General features: G+C 40.6%; 2 protein-coding genes across 4 annotated transcripts in view; both read left to right on the top strand.

The window, feature by feature from the left end:
• CCDC93 (coiled-coil domain containing 93) overlaps positions 1-21,940 on the top strand; it is a 116,003-nt gene that overhangs the window by 33,977 nt on the left and 60,086 nt on the right. For 2 of the 3 annotated variants that reach the window (XM_053671818.1, XM_053671817.1), the window contains exons 7-9: positions 2,793-2,893; positions 3,508-3,525; positions 20,199-20,235. In XM_053671818.1, the coding sequence (XP_053527793.1) occupies positions 2,793-2,893; positions 3,508-3,525; positions 20,199-20,235 (156 nt within the window). The remainder of the gene's footprint in view (positions 1-2,792; positions 2,894-3,507; positions 3,526-20,198; positions 20,236-21,940) is intronic. The other variant, XM_037151569.2, reaches the window with a different exon arrangement.
• On the top strand, positions 3,545-5,417 carry LOC119053810 (voltage-dependent anion-selective channel protein 2-like). Its single transcript, XM_037151572.2, is given in 1 exon segment — positions 3,545-5,417. A coding segment is annotated over 1 exon segment (885 nt). The 5' UTR covers positions 3,545-4,161; the 3' UTR covers positions 5,047-5,417.

The following is a 21,940-nucleotide window of genomic DNA, read 5'->3' as shown; positions in this document are numbered from 1 at the left end:
ATACGTGACAGAAAGAATTTTTCCTTTCTGTTCAGAATATTTCATGATAAAAAGTAAAATAGGTTCACGTCAAGATGGGGGTGGAGGTAGAAACACTCCGCTTCCTTGCACAACCAGAAGAAGGAAAACTGCCAATTTAAAAACAGTAAACAGCTCTGGCTGATGTGGCTTAATGGATTGAGCACTGGCCTTGGAACCAAAGGATCACTGGTTCAATTCCCAGTCAGGGCACATGCCTGGGTTGTATGCCAGGTGTCCAGTGGGAAGCACATGAGAGGCAACCACGCATTGATATTCTTCTTTCTCCTTTCCTTCCCCTCTCTCTGAAAGTAAGTAAATAAAATATTTAAAACAAATAACCAGAAGGGCCAGAAAATCAGAATGCATGGAACTCTGACAACTAAGGAGTTAAAGAAACATTCACCCAGACCTGCAGGAGTGGCAGAGACTGATGGCTGATCAGAGAGGACACACAGCAAGGTGGGGCTGGCTGAACAGGAAAATAAAGACTCAAAACTTCCAGCTGTAAAATACTGTGGGGTTTGCAAAATGGGAGAAACTCCCAGTCTCACAGGACAGTTCATTGGAAAGTGGGGCTAAAGCAAAGCAAGCCAGTGGCATTGGTCCCTCTCTGACCCCCCCCCCACAGTGCCACAACACAGCAAAGAGGGTTGCCCCACCCAGGTGAATATCTAAGGCTCCACCCCCTTACAGTATAGCTGGTACACAGAGACAAAGGAATATGGCCCAAATAAAAGAACAGATCAAAACTCCAGAAAAAGAGCTAAATGATGAGATAGACAATGTATCTGATGCAGAGTTCAAACACTGGTAATCAGGATTCTGACAGAACGGAATGAGCTCAGTTGCAAACTGAAGGAAGAAATGAAGGCTATCCAAAGTGAAATAAAGCAAAATATACAGAGAACCAACAGTGAAGGGAAGGAAAGAAGGACTCAAAACAGTGATTTGGGGGGAAAAAGGAAGAAATAATCATCCAATGGAACAGAATGAAGAAACAAAAAATTTAAAAAATCAGGAGAAGCTTAGGAACCTGTGGGACAACTTTAAGTGCTCTAACATCCAAATCCTAGGGGTGTCAGAAGGAGAACAAGAAGACCAGGAAATTGAAAACTTATTTGAACAAATAATGAAGGAAAACTTCCCCAATCTGGTGAAGGAAATAGACAATTAGGAAGTCCAGGAAGCTCAGAGAGTCCCAAAGAAATTGGACCCAGGGAGGAACACAATAAGGCACATCATCATTAAGTTACCCAAGATTAAAGATAAAGAGAGAATCTTAAAAGCAGCAAGAGGAAAGGGGAGAGTTACCTACAAAGGAGTTCCCATAAGTCTATCAGCTGGTTCTCAAAAGAAACCTTGCAAGCAGAAAGGAGCTGGAAAGCGGTGTTCAAAAATCATGAAAGGCAAGTACTTACATCCAAGATTACTCTATCCAGGAAAGCTGTCATTTAGAAGGGAAGGGTCGATAAAGAGGTTCCAGATAAGGTGAAGTTAAAAGAGTTCATCATCAGCAAGCCCTTATTATATGAAATGTTAAAGGGACTTATCTAAGAAATAGAAGAAGATAAAAAACTATGAACAGTAAAATGACAGCAAACTCATAACTATCAACAACTGAAGCTATAAAACAAAAACTAAGCAGACAACTAGAACAGGAATAGAACCAGAGAAATGGAGATTACATGGAATGCTATCAATGGGAGACCTGGAAGTACAGTGAAAAGAAGCATAATTGGTAGGCATAAAATAGACGGGCAGGTTAAGAATAGTACAGGAAACAGAGAAGCCGAAGAACTTACACATACAACCCATGGATGTGAACTAAGGTCAGGGTGTGGGGGATGTTGGAGGGTAGAGGTGTTCAGGGCAGAGGGGCGATAAAGGGAAGAAAAAAATTGGAACAACTGTAATAGCATAATTAATAAAATATACTTTTAAAAGAAATAAAATAATAACCAGAATTATCAAGAGGGGGAACAATTTTAATTAGAATAAAAATGCTACTATCTGGAGAAACCTGATAGTAATGCCTGTCCTGGTGATGTCCAGGTAGAGATAAGATGTGGTGAGCTCTGGTACTGGAGAAGAAAAGTTCCTGGGACACAGAAGTAGAATGCCTTGCTTGTATAAGACGATTGCCCACTTGGACCCAAAGCCCTCAGCAAATATTACTAAGGGATTATTTGACTGCCAGCTTGGCAGTCAAGGACATTCATTTGGGATAGAATGACAATGCAGATCACCTGGGGATGAAAACCTAAATAAAGTAATTGAGTACCTCTATGTGCTATATAGTTGTTTAAGAGGGTGTTGGAGTGTGTGTGTGTGTGTGTGTGTGTTCCAAATCTGTTGGGATTCTTGCTTTTCCATTTAGAAAAACCATAGCTAGATCCCTACCTTTAATTATACACCCCCCCAAAATCTGAATGAATGAAAAGGCTAAATATAAAATTAACACACAAGAACTTTTTTCAAAATTTCTGGAATTGGAAGTAAGTTATAAAGTGATACATTTGACTACATAAACATACTGAAATGTCATAGAACAAAAAAAAAACACCAAGTTACAACAAAGGTGACAAACACTCAATTGGGTGGAAATATTTGCTACCTAAAAGTCAAAGGAGCAGAGTCTTTGAAGGCAGACACCCTTAGTGCCCACTGTTGTGATGGGGAAATACACGTTACCCTGACTTTGCATTTGGCAACCAGTTCAGAAGGAGAGTTGTCTTATGCTCCGTATCTCCTTTGTCTCATTCACTTTTTAGGATGCTTACAAGCCCCATCGAAAATACAAACGCCAACAGGGAGCAGAGGAGCTGCTTGATGAAGAATCTCGAGTCCATGCTACACTTTTGGAATATGGCAGGTATGAATGGGGTCCGGTCTACAGTTTGTATTTTATAAAGCAATTGGAAAGAAAAACTACTTTGAATTTCTTTATTGGGATTAACTTGGTTAGTTTTTTACCTGATTGAGTTTACTGTTTTGGGCCCAAGATTTCCAGCATCTGGAACTTTTCTCTGGTATTGAATTACCCAAGTTTCCGAGGGTAGCTTCCTGATGGTGGTAGAGTCCTGATCCTGGGACCTTCTCTCTAAAAATATGTGTAACTGTGTGCTTCGGCTCTGTTCTCGTTGGGGGTTGGGAGTTTGGGGCATTTGTGGAGGCTAGGGGTGGTCTGCCCTTCACGTCTCTGCCATTTGATAAAATCTCCAAGTAAACTAAAGAGTTTTCAACAGTTTAAGCATTAGAATAATAGTTTTGGTTTCCTATGAACAATTGCCCTAACTAGGAAAATGAAGAATTTAGAAGTAGTTTTGTCACTTCTTAAAAAAATCTCTAATTTTTAAAAAACAACTCTTACTTTATATCCTCAGTTTTTACTTAAAGCACAACAATAAAGAAGTACTTCCTCTTATTTGAAGTTTTTGGTTGACCCTGGGTATTAACCTTCATTTATGTCCTGCATTTTCTACTTAGGGTAACTGATTCTTTGATGTGAGTATGTCTCCTTGGGCTTTTTACCTTTATACTGGGAGTGGTTGCTGTGTGCTTCTCTGCCTCATAACCCAACCCTTGTTGGGTGGCTGGAACTAATAGCATTGCCACTAACATCTCCCTGCATGAGCATCTGATGGCTTCCACCTCTACGAATAGGAAGTAAGAGAGAACCAGGATACTAGCCTTAATTGGCTGAAGTACTCCATCTTTCAAATGGAATTATTGCTACTTTTTGTGTGTGTTTTTGAGGCGGCTGTGTGGGGTCATGTCCTTCTTCCCTAAGAATGAAAAAACTAGTCTGTTTCAAAGGAAGTTGTTAGTCCTGGCCCTAAGTTATATGTGATGGCTGCCCGCACAGGTCGCCAGTTGTTGCTGTGAATTGAACTCACCTGTGTAAGGCATCATCAGACCAACTACATAATTTGTATGACCTAGTTTAAAATGAAAATGCAGGGTCCTTTGTTAAGAATTATTGAAATGATTAATTATTGAGAATTTCAAGGATGGGCCGGTCGGTGTCTCCTTCACTTCACCCTCAAGTCGCGGCAGCCTCAGCCCAACCCCAAGCGTGCCAAACAGCTGCGATGGCCCCCCTCTGGAGACCACTAGATCAACTTTTTCCACAGCCTCGCCATGGCAATCTATGGACAGACCTGCGCACGGCCAATGTGTATCCCTCCATCATACGCTGACCTTGGCAAAGCTGCCAGAGATATTTTCAACAGAAGATTTGGTTTTGGGTTGGTGAAACTCTATGTGAAGACAAAGTCCTGCAGTGGTGTGGAATTCTCAACATCTGGTTCACCTAATACAGACACTGGTAAAGTTACTGGGACCTTGGAGACTGAATATAAATGGTGTGAGTATGGTCTAACTTTCACAGAGAAATGGAACACTGATAACACTCTGGGAACGGAAATCGCAATCGAAGACCAGATTTGTCAGGGTTTGAAACTAACATTTGATGCCACTTTTTCACCAAACACTGGAAAGAAAAGTGGTAAAATCAAGTCTTCTTACAAGATGCAATGTGTAAACCTTGGTTGCGATGTTGACTTTGATTTTGCTGGACCTGCAATCCATGGCTCAGCTGTCTTTAGTTAGGAGGGCTGGCTTGCTGGATACCAGATGACCTTTGACAGTGCCAAATCAAAGCTGACAAGGAATAACTTTGCAATGGGCTACAGGACTGGGAACTTCCAGCTACACACTAATGTCAGCGATGGGACAGAATTTGGAGGCTCAATTTATCAGAAAGTATGTGAAGATCTTGACACTTCAGTAAACCTTGCTTGGACATCAGGTACCAACTGCACTCGCTTTGGCATTGACACTAAGTATCAGTTGGATCCCACTCCTTCCATTTCTGCAAAAGTCAACAACTCTAGTTTAATAGGAGTGGGCTACACTCAGACTCTGAGGACTGGTGTGAAGTTTACATTGTCTGCGCTGGTAGATGGGAAGAGTATGAATGCTGGAGGCCACAAATTTGGGCTTGCCATGGAGTTGGAGGCTTAATCCAGCTGAAAGAAACTTCTGGGAATGGATATCAGAAGATTTGGCCTTAGTATATTTCCGGTGTGACCAGCAGGATTTTTTTCCTCCAAGAAGGTGATCAAAACAAAGGATGAGCTAAACAAGAGCTATCTTTTAAATATTTACAGTTACTTGTTAGCTGGTTTCTAGTTGAATTGGTTGTCTGTCTAGTTACCAGGGCTGCTGTTGTGCAGCCTCCTATACATTATTTAAATGCATTTAACTGTTCAATGAGCTACCCACCAATAATGAGATAAACCTTTATGAAAACTGTGCAGTCGTGTGCATGTTTGTTTTTATGTTCCTTTTCACACTGAGCACTGCCATTGAATAAAATGGATCAGTGGATTTAAGATGAGGTTAAAATTTCTTTTGTTAAATAGCAACCATTAGAATCACTTTTGGTGCCCTAAAACATGACAAATTATAAATAAAACAAGTATACATAAAAAAAAAAGAATTTCAAGACAGCAAAACAGCCAAATGTGGGGCACTTCTGAGTGTAGAGCCCTTTCCAACTGGACAGGTTGAATGCCCTAGGCACTGTGTTGGGGTCTTTGCAGCCAAACCTCAGCTCCAGCTGGGCAGGCGAAGCTGCACTTTACTGGGAGAGCCAGTGCTGGGGAGAAAGCCTATTTGTGTCGGCATGTTCCAGAGCCCAAGTGTACTTAAGGGATATTGTGGCTTTTGTTCGTCTGTATTGTTCATACTTCTAGTTTTGCCATTATCATGCAAACTTGACTGTTCCTGGGGCTGCAAGGGAATCAGAGATTCAGTAAATTGTCCACCTCCTGAATACCATGCTACAAATTTCAATATTTTGTTTTGTTTTGAAATAATCAGTTTCACATTGGATCTTTTGCATGTGTCATAGATGATAGTTGTCACCATGTGAAGTTTGGGTAAATTCAGGACATTCCTGCCCATCCTCAGGAGTGATTGGAGCACATTGAGGCCAGAGTCTGACTTGAGTTTCTTTAGGGAAAAGAGCAAGACACTGGTTTTGTTTTTGACTCCTAAATTTGGAGGCCAAGAAAGAGCAAAATGTCTCAATTCCAATCTTAGTTTCTGTTGGTGGAGTCATGCTGACTTCTAAGCCTAGGTAGATAGGATGAAGGATTTGTTTTATTTTTTAGGAGAGATATTATTTTGCTTTCTTTTTAGCTTTGCTGTTAAGGAATGATGAGTTTTTGAGATGTGGGGAAGTAAATACATATTAATCCTTATATTTAGTTCATTTTCCTTTTTGAGAATACTAAAGACTGCATTCAAAAAAGGGTAAAAATTAACTTTTTTTTTGGTGCCTGAGATCAACTATTAACTATGAAGAGCCTCAGACCGGGACTTGAAGTCAGGTTTCTTGGACTCCAAAAGTATGGCATTATCATTATCTACAAACATTATTTGAGCCTACAGTGAGAGTTTGGCTCTTGGTTTTATTTAGAAAGACAGGCCCAGTCTTTGTGTGGTCTGAGACTGAATAAGAAGAGAGTTGTTATTAAACTTACAGAACAAACTGGATAAAACATAAAGCCCTGACAAGTGTGCATTCTATTCTCTGTTCTGGGAAGGTCCCTTGCCTTCTTTTTATTAGACTCTTGCCTCACAGTTCTGTTTGGTACTCTCCACCTCATGGAGATCCTTACCATTAATTAAATGAGGATTACATAACCATATGAAGAACTTTCAACTGTTTGTCCTCTTGGAGAAAACAGTAAATGTTAACTATTAGGTAGTAAGGTCACAGCAATAGCAACAGCAGTTTTCAGTTCTAAAATTCCCTTAAATATGACCTTTACTTTAAAATAAGGATCCTTTCCTAAGCCTCCCTTTCAGTTATCTTTGTCTCTATATAGTCATTACTCCTAGGACTAACCCTCTCTCTAACCCTGTTACAGGAAGTTTTACCCACTCTTCCTTCCTTCCCCAGTCAAGCAGGCTGGCCTTTTGTTGGCTCTGGGACTCACTGCTCCATCCTACCTTTCCCCTTATTTTTGTGCACACCTTAGTTGCTCATCCCCACCTAGGAATACAAATTCTCCATATTTCATCAGTGTTCCTTTCATCAGTCTAGGCTCACAGTGTACCTGGCTTTGAGGTTAGCATTATAGCTTCTTCCTTCTGTTCTGACTTTTCATCGCTCAAATAAGGCTAGACTTTGAGCCTGGTCAACCACGCTGAAAGGTTTAAGGATTATGTGTCTATTAAAAACATGTTTGAACTTCTGCCAAGATGGAGGAATAGGTTGAGATGCTGTGCTTTCTCACACAACCAAGTTTAGAGACAACAAAATATTAGCAACAGAAAACACAGCCAGAACACAGAAGATTGAACTTTTTGGAAGTCTGATAACAACGAATTCTTCAGCCTGACTGGTAAGAGGGGCAAAGCTAGCAGCTGGTGGAGAGGGGTTGCACAGGAAAACTCGGTCAGATGGACTCAGGCACGTGGATCCCAGGTGTGGGGTTGCAAGGGGCAGACCCAGTGAGCAACCCAGTGAGTGACCGGCGGACCCAGCAAGGGCACAGGGTGGCGGGTTGACTGTGGTTGCGAATTCATGCACAGATAGACCAGCGAGGGAGTGGGCAGTGAGATGGGACTGAGCAGGCCCCAGTGGCGGGAGGCAGTAGAGGGCGCCACTATTTCCCCCCTCTGACCCCGCCCCCACATACAGCATAACAACCCAGCAACCTGGGCAGCCCTGCCCTGGTAAACACCTAAGGCTCCATTCCTCATACTTAATGGGCGCTAACACACCAAAAATGGCTCAAGAAGATCTCAAAGCCCCAGAGCCTATAACTCTAAGCAATGAAGAAATAGCAAAACTTTCAGATGCACAGTTCAAAACACTGGCGATCAGGATACTCACAGAACTGGTTGATTTTAGTCACAAATTAGAGGAACATATGAAGGCTAAACTAATTGAAATGAAGGGAATTGCACAGAAAACCAGTAGTGATGAAAAGGAAACTGGGACTCAAATCAAGGGAGTGAACCAGAAGGAAGGAAGAAATATGAAGAAACAATTCAAAAAAATGAGAGACTTAGGAACCTTCAGGACACCTTTAAACTCTCCAACATCCGAATTATAGGGGTACCAGAAGGGGGAAAGGAACAGCAACAAGTGGAAAACTTATTTGAACAAAGAATAAAGGAGAATTTCCCCAATCTGGCAAGAGCAATAGGCTTCCAGGAAATCCAGGAAGCTCAGAGAGTCCCAAAGAAGTTGGACCCAAGAAGAAACACACCAAGGCACATCATAATTGCTTTAGCCAAGATTAAAATGAAGGAGAGAATCTTAGAAGCAGCAAGAGAGAAGGGGACAGTCACCTACAAAGGAGCTCCCATCAGACTGTCAGCAGATTTCTCAAAAAGAGACCTTACAGGCAAGAAGGGGCTGGAAAGAGGTATTCCAAGTCATGAAATCCAAAGACCTACATCCAAGATCACTCTATCCAGCAAACCTTTCATTTAGAATGGAAGGACAGGTAAAGTGCTTCTCAGATAAGATCAAATTCAAGGAGTTCATCATCACCATTCCCTTATTTTATGAAATGTTAAAGGGACTTATCTAAGAAAAAGAATATAAAAAATATGAACAGTAAAAGGACAGCAAACTCACAGTTATTAACAACCACACCTAAAACAAAAGCAAACTGAAAGGACAGCTAGATCAGGAGCAGAAACATAGAAATGAAGATCTCATGGAGGGTTAGCAACAGGGGAGTGGGAGGAGGAGAAGGGGGGAGAAGGTACAGAAAATAAGTAGCATAGACAGTAGGTAGAAAATAGATGGGGGGGGCAAGAATAGTATGGGAAATATAGAATCTAAAGAACTTGAGAAATATGGTCATCAACTAAAGGGGGGAATGGTGGGGGCGGGGGGTGCAGGGTAGAGGGGAATGAAGGGGGGAATATAACAACTGTAATGGCATAATAAATAAAATTTTTTAAAAAAGAGGAGACTACTGACAAAGCAATGTGCCTTGTAAGAAGGGCAAACCCAGACACATGCAGAGGAAGACACTGTGATGACACAGGGAGAACAGCACCTGCAAGCCCTGGTGTTCCCGAGGCCAGCAGAGACCAGGAGACAGAACAAATCCTTCCCTCGCAGATGTCAGAAGGAAGCAACTTTTCAGACACCTAGCCTCCAGCACTGTGACACAATACAGTTTTGTTTTTTTCAAGCTGAAAACAAGCAAACAAAACAAGTTTGACTATATTTGTTTAAATGATATGGTGTCGGAAAAACAAGACTAATAGTTTTGTTTTAGACTTAATCAAAATTGCAGGTGTATAATATTTTAATTTTATTATGGCCCCAATCAACTTTTAGGAGCTAACCTAAACACCTAACCACAAAATAAAATGGCCAGTATGGGGGAATGCATTTTATAACGTGGATCCTGGCTCTTGGGGTCCGTAGCGTTATGGATGAGACAAGATAAATTCACATGGACTACTGAGTCCTGTGGAGGAACAGGAACAGCTGGGTTTCTCTCTCAAGAGAAAAAGCCTTGGAGCTCCTTGGCCACTCTCTGAAGAGGAGAGTGCCTTGACCCTTGCCTTGACAAGCTTTTATTGGGTTCAATTTGTGCAAGAATACAGAGTGTGTGTGTAAAGCTCATCAGTCTTTGTCTGGCAGAAATGATTAAATAATAGATAACATTCAAAGAACTCTGAGGGCTTATTCTGAGTCAGTGTCAGATAGTTAAAGGGCCATAAAACTTTGGGGAACAAACTTCCTGTTTGGACCCTTATCATTTAAATTGAGGGTATTAGCAAAATAGGTTTCATAGCATTATTTCAGGCTTAAGGCATTGTTTTAGGCTTAAGTTAGGCAGGGGAAGTAAGGCAGACAAGAGATTAGGAGACTTCTTTCAGACAGAATGAGGACTCAGGCTATGTCAAAGCCGAGGGGTGAGTGTCCATCAACCCCTTTTTCTATAGCCCCCCAAGTCCTTCCCTGAGGGCCCCTTCACAACTGTGCCTGTCTTAGGTTGTCCCTCTTTTGAGGACTCTTACCTGTCATTGGCAACCAGTCATCCTCCCAGGGTCAAGCAGGGTGAAGAGAAAGGGGGCAGAGGTGGTGCCCCTACAAGGAAGATAAGCTTTGTCTGTTAAGTGGCTTATGGTCCCAAGGTCCTTTACTCAGCCTTAGCCACAAGGGATTACAGCTTCTGAAACCAGGCAAGGCAGTTCCCAACAATTTTACATGCAGTATAATTGACTTGCAAGTGGAGTTTTGAAGCACAACCACTAGAATGCTGGAGTTAGCCTATTCCACACTGCTTGAGGCTTAATTTTGAGTTGTCTTGAAGTCATTCTGTACTTAGTAAATAAAATATGAAGTGTCTCTCTCAACCTATGTCCCATATGATAGTAAGACCTGTTTATACTCATAGAAGGTATGTAGTAAATTCTTGTTCAATGAACAAAGAACAGAGTTCACAGTCCTTAGTATTTAGGGATTTCTTATGCCCCTGTTTTCCTCAGATTCCAGATAGCTTGATATATCTTAAGTTTCCCTGGGGCAATTATTCTTAAAGGTTAGTTTGTTTCCTAGAACTGTGATGATCAGTAAGGTAGGCACTAGCCACACATGGCTATTGAGCACTTGAAATGTGACCAGTGTGGCTCATGACCATAATTTTAATTTTAGGTAAGTAAAATTTAAATTTTAAAACTCCTGCTGGCTTAGTTATTAGAATGTTTTATTATTAGTTGGAATAATTTGAGTACATGAATGTACTACTTTTAAGTTTATATATGTGGTTCTTGTTTTTTTCTCTTGAACTACACTGTTCTAGAAGATGTGCGTCCTTAATGTTGAAGACCAGTTACTAGGTCTAGGTAATAGGACCAGAGTTCTGTTGGTACTGACAGTGCAGGACATCAGCAAAGGTGGTGAGTCAGAGCTAACCAAGGGGAAGATAGGAATAAATTGCCCATATGGTACTGCAAATCAGGCTGGCTCTTGAGACAAGAGGGTAGGGCTGACTGGGCAAGAAGAAAGAGAGGTTGTAGGATTGAGTAGCATACCTCGAGAGGATAAATGAGAAGTAAATGCTCTTATGGTAGAAGTAAATTGAAAACCCCCCATACTCTTTGTGAGGGATGATGGGCCATAAAGGGATGCTTTCTTTTCCTGGTGAAGCTTAAGCAACTTTGGAAGAGGAAGAACAGGGCATACAATAAGGCAGGCATTACTAGGCAGTTGAAGACAGCTCCTTGTCATGGAAGCATCACCATCATGTCACATGGAGAAAGAAACCTTCAGAAAAGTTATCTGGACTCTTTACTGAGCAAACATTTATTAAGTACCTACTATGTGCCAGATACTATACTGGATCCTGGGGATACAAAGATGAATGAAGCTCTATATGAATATTCATAACAGCGCTATTCACAACTGCCAAAACAAAACAATCCAGTTGTTGATCAGCTGGTGAATGGATAAACAAAATGTGGTTTATCTGTGATAGGATTTTATTTACTCATAAAAATAAATTAAATACTGATTTGTGCTACAATATGGATGAACCTTGGAAATGTGCTAAGTGAAAGAAGCTAGGCATAAAAGGCTACATACTGTATGATTCCATTTTTATGAAATGTCCAGAATAGGCAAATCCATAGAGGTGGAAAGTAGATTACTGGTTGCCAGGGGATGGGAAGAGATGGAAATGGTACTAACTGCTAATAGGTATGGATTTCTTTTAGAGCTAATGAAACTATTCTGGAATTAGGTAGTGGTGATAGTTGCACAAAATAGTGAATACAGTTAAACTACTGAATTATATGGTTTACAATAGTAAATTTTTTGTTATGTGAATTATACTTCAGTTTTAAAAATGTAAAAAGGAGCTAAATGAAGCAGATACCCTTTCTTCCAGGAGCTGGGCAGGCAGATTCCACATAACATAATTATATACTCTGGGATGAGTGCACTGGTGGTCTAAACAAGAAACACACAGCTGGGAGCCTACCCTAGTTTTGAATGGTTAGAAGTCTTCCCAGAGCCTGTCTTTAAGGACAGAATAGTTTAATTCTACCTGGGAATTAAATTGCTTAGATTTAGTAGTTTACTGCTTTATTTGGAAAATCCATTAAGTTCTGGGGCCAGCTAAGGGCTGTCTGCCTGAGGATATGTCTTCTACCCTTCAGTTCTATACAGACTAAAGTCTAGAAAACTACAACAAAAAATATATTCAAGGTACAAAAACACAGAAGTGAAGAAACTTGGTGAGATCTCTCAATTGGTCAAGATTCCCTAGTTGAGAACACAAAACCCTCCTGCTAGTTTCAGCAGAATGATTGACTAAATACAGGGATCCTTGGGAATGTTTAAAAGATGAAATCTAGGCTGAGCTATTGTCTTTTCCCAAGCATCACACAGGAACTGGGCCTCCAAATATACTGCTGTTTTCCACAATGAGGAAGCTGCTAGAAGCCTGTGGAATTGGGAAGCTGGTGCTTCAGCTGCTGACAAAAAAAACCACACTACTTCTGCCAAAATCAGGAAGCCACTGTGACAGTTACTGGCCCACACAACAGCATATACTTCTCCTGTGATCCACATTGCGCAGTCAGTCCTTTGTGAGCATTCAAAACACCAGCAAATGCATCAGATTGGTAGGACCTAACTAGCATTCAGAACCCTATGTGCAAGGGAGTATGGAAAATAAGAGTTTTTTTGTTTTTCAGCCTCTCTACTAGGAAGATGCAATAGATATTGACTAAGCCAATTCACAGACTCTGCCATGAGGCCCTTTATAGAATGTAGTAGATATTTTAGCTTTAACCTTGGTCTGTTATACTTTGGTGTAAGAAATGCCATCAATTTCTGAATATTGACTTTGTGTCCTGCTACTTTGTCAAATTTACTTATTAGGTCGAGTAGTTTTTTCATGTGGTGCGTCACATTTATTGATTTGTGAATATTGTACCATCCTTGCATCCCTAGGATAAATCCCACTTGATCATGGTGTATGATCTTTTTAATGTATTCCTGGATCAGGATTGCCAATATTTTGTTGAGGATTTTAGCATCTGTGTTCATCAGAGATATTGGCCTATAATTTTCTTTCTTTGTTGTGTCTTTACCTGGTTTTGGAATTGGGATAATACTGGCCTCATAAAAAGAGTTTGGGAATGTTCCCTCTTCTTGAATTTTTTGGAGTAGTTTAGGAATAAGAATTCATTTTTCTTTGAATGTTTGGTAAAATTTGCCCATGAAGCCATATGGTCCAGGGCTTTTGAGGGCTGGGAGTTTTTTGATTACTACTTCAATTTCAGTAGTTGTTACTAGTGTATTCAGGATTTCTGCTTCTTGATTCAGTTTTGGAGGATTGTGTTTCCAGAAATGTATCCATTTTTCCCAGGTTGTCCAGTTTCTTGGCATATAATTATTCATAGTCATTTCTTACAAGCCTTTGTACTTCTGTGGTATCAGTTGTTACTTATCCTTTTTTGTTTTTTATTTTATTTGAGTCCTCTTTCTTGATGAGTCTGGTTAAAGGTTCATCACTTTTGTTTATCTTTTCAAAGAACCATCTCCTAGATTTATTGATCCTTTGAGTTGTTCTTTTAGTCCCTATGTGATTTAATTCTGCTCTGATCTTGATTATTTCTTTCCTTTTCCTCTCTCTGGGATTTGTTTGTTATTGTTCCTCCAGTTCTTTTAGAGGTAGCAGTGGGTTGTTTGAGATTTTTCTGTCTTCTTTAGGTAGGCCTATATTGCTATGCATTTACCTCTCAGGACTACCTTCACTGTATCACATAAGTTTGGAGTTGTTGTTTGTTCATTTTTATTTGTTTCCAGTTCTTTTTTATTTTTTTCTTTGATCTCATTATCACCCATTCGTTATTTAGTAACATGTTATTCAGTCTCCATGTATTTGAATGTTTTTGAGTTTTTTTCATGAGGTTGTTTTCTAGCTTCAAGCCATTGTAATCTGAGAAGGTGCTTGATGTGATTTCAATTTTCTTGACTTTCTTGAGGCTTGTTTTGTGCCCTACCATGTGGTCTATGAAAATGTCCCTTGTGCATTTGAAAAGAATGTATATTTTACTTCTTTGGGATGAAATGCTCTGTAATTATGTATTAAGTTTATTTATTCTAAAGTGTTGTTCAATGCCACACTATCCTTGTTGATTTTTTGTTTGGATGATCTATCCATTGTTGACATGAGGTGTTAAAATCCCCAATGATGACTGTACTGCTGTCAATCTCCTTTTTAAAGTTCTCCAAGTTTTTTCTTATGTATTTATGTGCTTCTTTGGAGGTGCATATATGTTTACAAGGATTATATCCTTTTGTTGGACAACTCTCTTAAGCATTATGTAGTGACCTTCTTAGTCTCTTGTTATGGCCTTTTGAAGTCTATTTTGTCGAAGTATTGCTACCCCATCCTTTTTTTTTTTATTATTTTTTTTAGATTTTATTTATCTTTAGAGGGGGGAGAGAAGGAGAGAGGGAGAGAAATATCAATGTATGGTTGCCTCTTATGTGTCCCCTGCTGGGAACTGGCCTGTAACCCAGGCATGTGCCCTGACTGGGAATCGAACCACAATCCATTAGTTTGCAGGCCCATGCTCAGTCCACTGAGCTACACCAGCCAGGTCTTTCTTCATCTTCTTAAAGCAATCCCTTTAGCATCTCTTGCAATGCTGATTTGATGGAGATGTACTCTTTTAACCTTTTTCTTTTTTTGTCTGAGAAACTCCTTATTTCACCTTCCATGTAAAATGAGAGCTTTGCTGGGTAGACTAGTCTTGGTTGCAGATTTTTGCTTTTCATTAGGTGGAATATTTTGTGCCAGTCCCTTCTGGCTTGTACTGTTTCTATTGGCAAATCAGCAGATAGCCTTAGGGGAGCTCCTTTGCATATCACTAGCGGTTTCTCCCTTGTTGCCTTTAAAACTCTTTAAATTTTGTCAAATTAATTATGATGTTTCTTGCAGTGGGTCTCTTCAGGTTCTTCTCAGTTGGAGCCCTGTGTGCTTCCTGAACTTGCATGACTTTTTCCCTTATCAAGTCAGGAAAGTATTCTTTCATCATTTTTTCAAACAGGTTTTCTATCCCTCGTTCCTTTTCTTCTCCTTCTGGAATCCCTGTATGCAAATATTGTTATGTTTCATACTGTCCTACAGCTCCTTTAAGCTATCTGCATTCTTTTTAGTCTTTTTCGTTTTGTTGCTCTGACTGGGTGTTTTCTCATGTACCCTCAATTTACTGATTTGATCCTCTGCTTCATCTAGCCTGCTTTTATGTCCTTGTAGTGTATACTTCACTTCAGATATTGTATTCTTCATTTCCTCCTGGTTATTTTTGATACTTCCTATGTCCTTTTTTTTGCTGATGTAGTTCCTTGTCATTCTCATTGAGTTCCTTTAGCATCCTTATAACCATTACTTTGAACTCTTATATCTGAGAAATTGCTTGCCTCAGTTTCATTTAGCACTTTTTCTGGGGATTCCTCCTTTCCTTTCAATTGGTGATTGTTTCTTTGTCTCTGCATTTTAGGTGGCTCTTTTTGTTTGTTTCTGTGTGTTAGATTGAGCAGCTTTGACTCCCTGTCTTTGTTGAGTGGCTTTCTATGGTAGGAATCCTGTGGGACTCAGTGGTGTAGTCTCCTTGTACTCCTGATGTGGATACTCTAGAGATAGATGCCTTTTATGCAGGGTATGTGGCCTCTCTTGTTGTAATTGGGTTTTGGTTGTTGGTGGCTCATTTATTGGTGGGTTCTCACCTCCAGCTGGCTGAGTGTCATAGTCCCCACCATGTCTTGTATGCTATTGTGCAGGAGCTACCAGAACAAAACATCCCAGCAATCAAAAACTACACCAGCAAAAATACCCCTCTCACCCACTACCACAATACCAACAACAACATGAGCTAAGATTGATAAAGGTGGGAAGAAAATAAGAATATTATATGAAATGAAAAAAGAATATGAGGTGACAAACGGAAAGAAAAATGATTATGAGAGGGTAAGGGGAGGAGAAATAAGAGTTGGGAATACAGATAAGGTAAGGAAAATAAAAAATAAAATTTATAAAGTAAATTAAGTAGGAAGGGAATAGGTAAACTTGAATAAGAAAAAGAAAGAGTATAATACAAACTTTGTAGAAAAAAATAATGGAAAAATAGGAAACAGATTGAAGAAAAACAACCACCGCAGCAATATCTATGCCAAAGGAGCCAAGCTTCATAAAGATGGAAAGAAAATAATAGTGTTACAAGAAAGAAAAAAGATTGTGAGAGGTCTAAAGGAAAGAAAAATGACTTTGAGAGGATATAGGGAGGAGAAACAATAAACATATGTATTAGAAATGAGGCTAAAAAAGGGAGAAAATAAAATTTAAAATGAAGGGAAGACAGAGAAGGAGGAAGGCAGAATGGAGTTGGACAGGGGAACAGTGAAAAATGAGATTTAAGAATTTTTAAAAATAGTGAACAACTGGAGGTAAAATTGAAGAAATGCAACAATAACCTTAATATTAATGACAACCGAGGAAATATTAATAAAGGTGGAACTACAATAAGGATATTATAAGAAAGGGAAAAGAATGTGAGATGACTAGTGGAAAGAAAGATGGTTTTGAGAGCATGGAGGGAGGAGTAATGGTAAGAGTGAGGAATAGAAACAAGGTGTAGAAAAGGAAAAAGTAAAATTTAAAACAATAAGAAAGAGAAGGATGAAGACAAAATGGAGTAAGAGGAGGGAAAGTAAAATATGAGATTGCAATTAAAACAAAAAATTATAAAAGTAAAAAATATGTATATATAAATATAAATATTGATATAGTAGCAACAAAATTGAAGACAAAGAAGCAATGTTAAAAAGCTATGCAGGAGAAAAAAATAGCACAATGAAGAATGAGTTGGAATTCATCTCAGCAGAGTCTAGTATGTGTTGGCTTACTGTCTTTTCCTTCAGTATGAAAAAGCTGACATCCTTTCCTAATGTCAGTTAGTGTCATAGTCTAGCTTTAGGCAGCCTGTTTAAGGCTATAAACAGTCTACAGTCTGTGGCTGTCTCCTTCAGGCTTGCTTCATCCATTCTGTTCTGCCCTAATGACTTTTTATCAGCACAAGGCCTAGGGGTAGTTCATCTAATATCTGACAGCACCACATGCACCACTTCCACCTGCTTCCAGAGGGAGCCTCTGGTGCAATCAAGAGGGTGGGATTTCAGGATCAGTCCCCAGGAGGCACTGTTCAATCTCCAGGGAAGATGGTGGGTGTGTTCCCCTGCCCCTATGCCAAATGTCTTGGTCTGTCCCAGATTATTTCCAGTAATGTGTAGTTTGTAATTAATTAGCTGCCTGTTTCATGTGAGGGGCCAATCTGTAAAAGGGTCAGCTCTTTTCTGCTTGGTGCTGATGGCAGCTCTTTGTGAGAGCTGAGGCTGGGCATAGCCCTGAATACTTCTTGCTGCATCAATTTCTGATCTCTCTGCTCTTTTCAGTGGAATAGGGCCCGAGGAGGAGCCAGCATAGCATCTAATAAAAGTTCATGAAGGGCTCCTTGGGAGATTCTTTCTTTCCCCTGTGGATATGTGGTCAGCAGTGGGTTTTTGAGCCTAGCCTTGCTGTGTGGAGTTTGCTGCCCTGCAGGTGGAGGTTGGGATGTCTTCCCCTTCCCAGAAATTTGTACTCCGCAGTTTGAGTGGGCCTGCCTGGCTACAAAGAATCTCAGGTGCTCAGCTCCTTTCTGTCCAGTTCCCAGCTCACTGCTCTTGCAGGAAACAGACTCAAACCCTCTTTTCTGTATGTATCCCTCCCCAACCCCCATCACCAGCTATGCTGGATAGGGCCCTGCAGTGTGCAGCCTTCCACTCTTCCTGGCTAGCTGGGGTCAGCAGGCATGAACCACATTTTGAATCTGGTCCCTTTGCTGGCCGAGCCGTTGTGTATATGTTTGGGTTCCCTACTCAGCCATGCCTCTGCTCCTGTCTTTAAAAAAGTCCCTATGTGTCACCCACACTGCAACCCTGAGCCACTGCCTGGCTCTCTGTACACTGCACTTCCCCCAAAGGAAGTCTTTCTTGGTCAGGTCTGGCCACAGCCTGCCTCCAACAGTCTTAGGAGCTAGAATTTCTCTCTTGAACTCTCCCAGTTGGTGTTGCAGCTGTAGACATTCTGCTTGCTCTGTGTGTGCAGCCTGAGTCTCCCAGACACCATATATTTTCCCAAGTGACTCCTGATCAGTGTTGGGTACTCCCTGTTTGGGACTGGGGTCCCTACCCCACTCCAAGAGGAGCGGAAGCTACTAAGCTGTTTTTTTTCTCCTTTGTTCTCTCCTCTATTGCAGAGACCTCATGCAGGGTACCCCCCCTTCAACTTATAAAGTCTCTTACTTGATGGAGCAAAGCCTCCTCTTTACTCCTTGGCTTCAAAATTCATATCAGCTAAGATTCTGTTGATTGTTGATGAGGTCACTTGTTGGAAGATCAGCTGAAAATCTGCACTGGGGGCAGGAGCAAGTGGGCTCAGGCTTCTACCTACTTGGCTGCCATCTTATGCCCTCTGCACTTTGGGTCTGTAGATTTATGCCTAATGGTTGAGCATGTTGTGCCCAGCAGTTAATTTAGTGGTTCCTCTGATTATATGACAATCTATTGCATGGTCAGGTGGTACTTTTGGCTTCTTGATTTCTTTGTTTTATTTTCACTTGTTTTAGAGTATTTCAACACACATTGGAAATAGCAAATGTAAAAGTAGCATCAGTTCCCTCCAGGAGAAGGATGCAGACATTCAAATAGGTAGTTGAACATGATTGCCATGTTGGAAGTGGGGGAACATGTATAGACATAGGGATGGATCATCTAGGGCAGGGTGTCTGTGCATGAGGATGCTCTGGAGAAAAAGAGGCTTTAGAGCTGAAGTGCGAGGAGTGAATAGGAAAATAGAAAGGAATAGGAATAGGAAAAAATTCCAGTGTGTTCAAAGCTGTCTGTTCAGGCTGGGTGCACTGGAGCATGTAAGGTGAGCTGCAGGAAGTGAAATGGTTGTTAGGCAGGACCATAGAAAGGAAGCCCTAATGAGAGTGCCCAGGAGGTTTTGTTTTGTCTCGAGGGAAGAGGCCTGCTGTTGATTGGTATAGATCAGACCAGTGGGAAGTTGGATAAGTATGGGGAAAAGGCCCTGGCTGGTGTGGCTTAGTGGACTGAGCATCAGCCTGTGAACCAAAGAGTTACCAGTTCAATTCCCAGTCAGGGCAAATGCCTGGGTTGTGGGCCAGGTCCCCAGGAGGGGGCACGAGAGAGGCAACCACACATTGATGTTTTTCTCCCTCTCTTTCTCCCTCCCATCTGCTGTCAAACTAAATAAAATATTTTTTTAAGGAAGAATGAGAAAGAAGAGTGAGAGTAGAGTGAGGTTGGAGACCAGCTAGGAGGGCAGTACACTGAAACGTTAAGCGAAGCGTGGCAGGAGTGAGAGCAGAGCCGGAGCCCTTCCTTTGTTTTTCTTAAATGGCTGCATGTCACTTTTGTTTCCTTATAAACTATTTAAAGGTGAGTGAGGTTGGGTATTTTTCCTCATGCTTTTTGTTTTAGGTCAAATGGTTTTGGCATTATTATACTTAATTTTAAAAAGTAGATATTAATTACAGCCAGAAAATAAACTAATGTAAACTAAAGTGCATTTTTGAATTTTTTTAAATTTAAAGTTGAGTGACATGAACACATTATTGGCAAAATGCTTTAGTTATGCTTGAGAATAAAAAATGGGCTGGACTGAAAGTTTTGAAAGTTGGTATTAGAGAGCATGCTTAGCTTGAGCAAATACATTCACATTTGTTTATACAGGTATTTTTAAGGCTCTTAACTTAAACTGTGGATCTGAAATGCAGTTGCTTCTTCAGAGTGCCAGTTGCACTTAAAAAGAATGTTGTACTCTGCACTGTCTGAGAGTTCCTTAACTATTCACATGGCAAATAGGGTGGTTGGCCCTTTATTCCAAAACAGTGGAATATGTTTGAGGTATAGACATTCAGAGAGTTATCTCCAGTCACCAAATAGCCTAAATTCACTTTTCATGTAAAAATCCAACTAAAATGCATTTTACTAACTTTATGTGATTTTTGAATAGTAATTGAGCTCCCTTTTTTGTGACCTACAGGAGATACGGATTTAACCGCCAGAGCAAAATAGAGAAGGTAAGAAAAGCATATATAATAGGAGAGAATATTTGAGAGATGGAAGTAACCCTCCCTTTTGTCTCTGTCTGACACTAACAGGCTGCCCAGCAGGGGTGGGAAGGCAGGGCTACTGCCAACCAGGCTCTGGTCCTTGGGCAATCCAGGGCTGTGAAGATGTGCACCAGTCTGGGGGAGCTGAAGCAGCAGCCCCATCTGGGGCTGGAAGAGAAGGGTGATTAGATGTCATGGCCCTTGGGTCAATCCTGTGGGCTCTAATAATTCTAAAAGTGTGAAGGTGAAGTCTACTGCCAAGACCCTACGCACTCCTCATCTAGTGAGAAAGACCACAGACAGGTGCAAACTGGATACTGGCAGTGAAATAGAACACAGCCATAAATTACAGGCCCTCCTCTGTACTAGGATAGCTAGCGTGGAAAAATCAGGTAAGTGAAGATGGATTTTTCTAACTTCACAAATTAGTCTTGAAGATTTTTCTTCATTCTTGTGTTTATTAATGATCCTTAACATCAGAAGCAGGGCATGCATATAATCTTACAGTGCCAGACCTTTACTGTGCTCCAGGCCCTTTGTTCAGAGCTCCACATGTGTTTTTTTTAATTACTCCTCTAAACAGCTCTGAGGGACATGCTCATTCCTATATTTCAGGTTAGAAAGGTGAGGCCCAGAGAGGCTCAGTAATTTGTCCAGGATCACACAGATTCTTAAGTGCCATATTAAGAATCTGAATCCAGGCTCGTGTGACACCGAGTATGCACTCTTGACCACTTCCTTTAAAATAATAAAGTGCTAACTAAAATAGTCAATTAACTCTTAACCAAAGTTCTGCAGCCTGAGGTCTATTAATAATCTTTTTTCTCATTCCTCACCCCCGGATTTTCTGGAATGGGATACCACTCCTCCTCTTGTTCTCTTGCCACCCTTCCTTCTGTCTAGGTTCCACATCCTTCACATTTTCTTTCTGGGGGCCTTCCCTGAGTCCAGCCTCCCTCTGCTTCCTGGGGTAGTTGTTGTCTCGGTCATTGGAGGCCCTGACAGTGATTAAAGCATGTGTTCGAAAGCCGGGCTTGCTGGTTTCAGATCCTAACCTCATGCCTTCTCTGCGTGACTTTGGGCAGTATGCTTAATTGTTGTGCTTTAGGTCCTAGCATCTATAAAATGGGGGCAATAATTGTACTACCTTGCAACATTGTGAAGATTAAAATACAAAGAACACAGAATGATCCATACATTTTAAACATCTAGTTATTATTATTATTTTATTAGCAATTAGTCATGCATTGGTTGTATCTTTTTTGGTTTTCTTGTTATTTATTTTTTCCACATTTGTGTTTTCACTCAACTAAACAGTCATTTCTTCTAAAACAAGGCATTTTTGGGATTTCAGTATGTCATGTGGCATCTGATATATAAGAATTTGATGCCTACATTTAATTTGATCTCTAATTTCAGCCTGACAGGAATGTTTATGCATATGACTATATCCTAGAAAAAGGCAGCTTGATTATGATTGGAAAAATCATGAAATGCCCATGAAAGAGTATTCACATCAGCCCCATCTTCTCATTATGTCAGATGGCACATTTGAACTGGAAGTCTTATCCCCTATAGATACACACAGCAGTTGGGAGCTAGGTTGTTCCCCAGAGTCAGTTGTAGACTTGTTTTAGAAAAGCATTCCAGAATTAGGATTGTGTGAGAAAGA

The sequence above is a fragment of the Artibeus jamaicensis genome, unplaced genomic scaffold, assembly GCF_021234435.1.
Source record: "Artibeus jamaicensis isolate MK-2021 breed Jamaican fruit bat unplaced genomic scaffold, CSHL_Jam_final contig_710, whole genome shotgun sequence".
NCBI lineage: Eukaryota > Metazoa > Chordata > Mammalia > Chiroptera > Phyllostomidae > Artibeus > Artibeus jamaicensis.
Note: the sequence above shows the minus strand (reverse complement) of the source record. Positions and strands in the feature narration are given on the sequence as shown.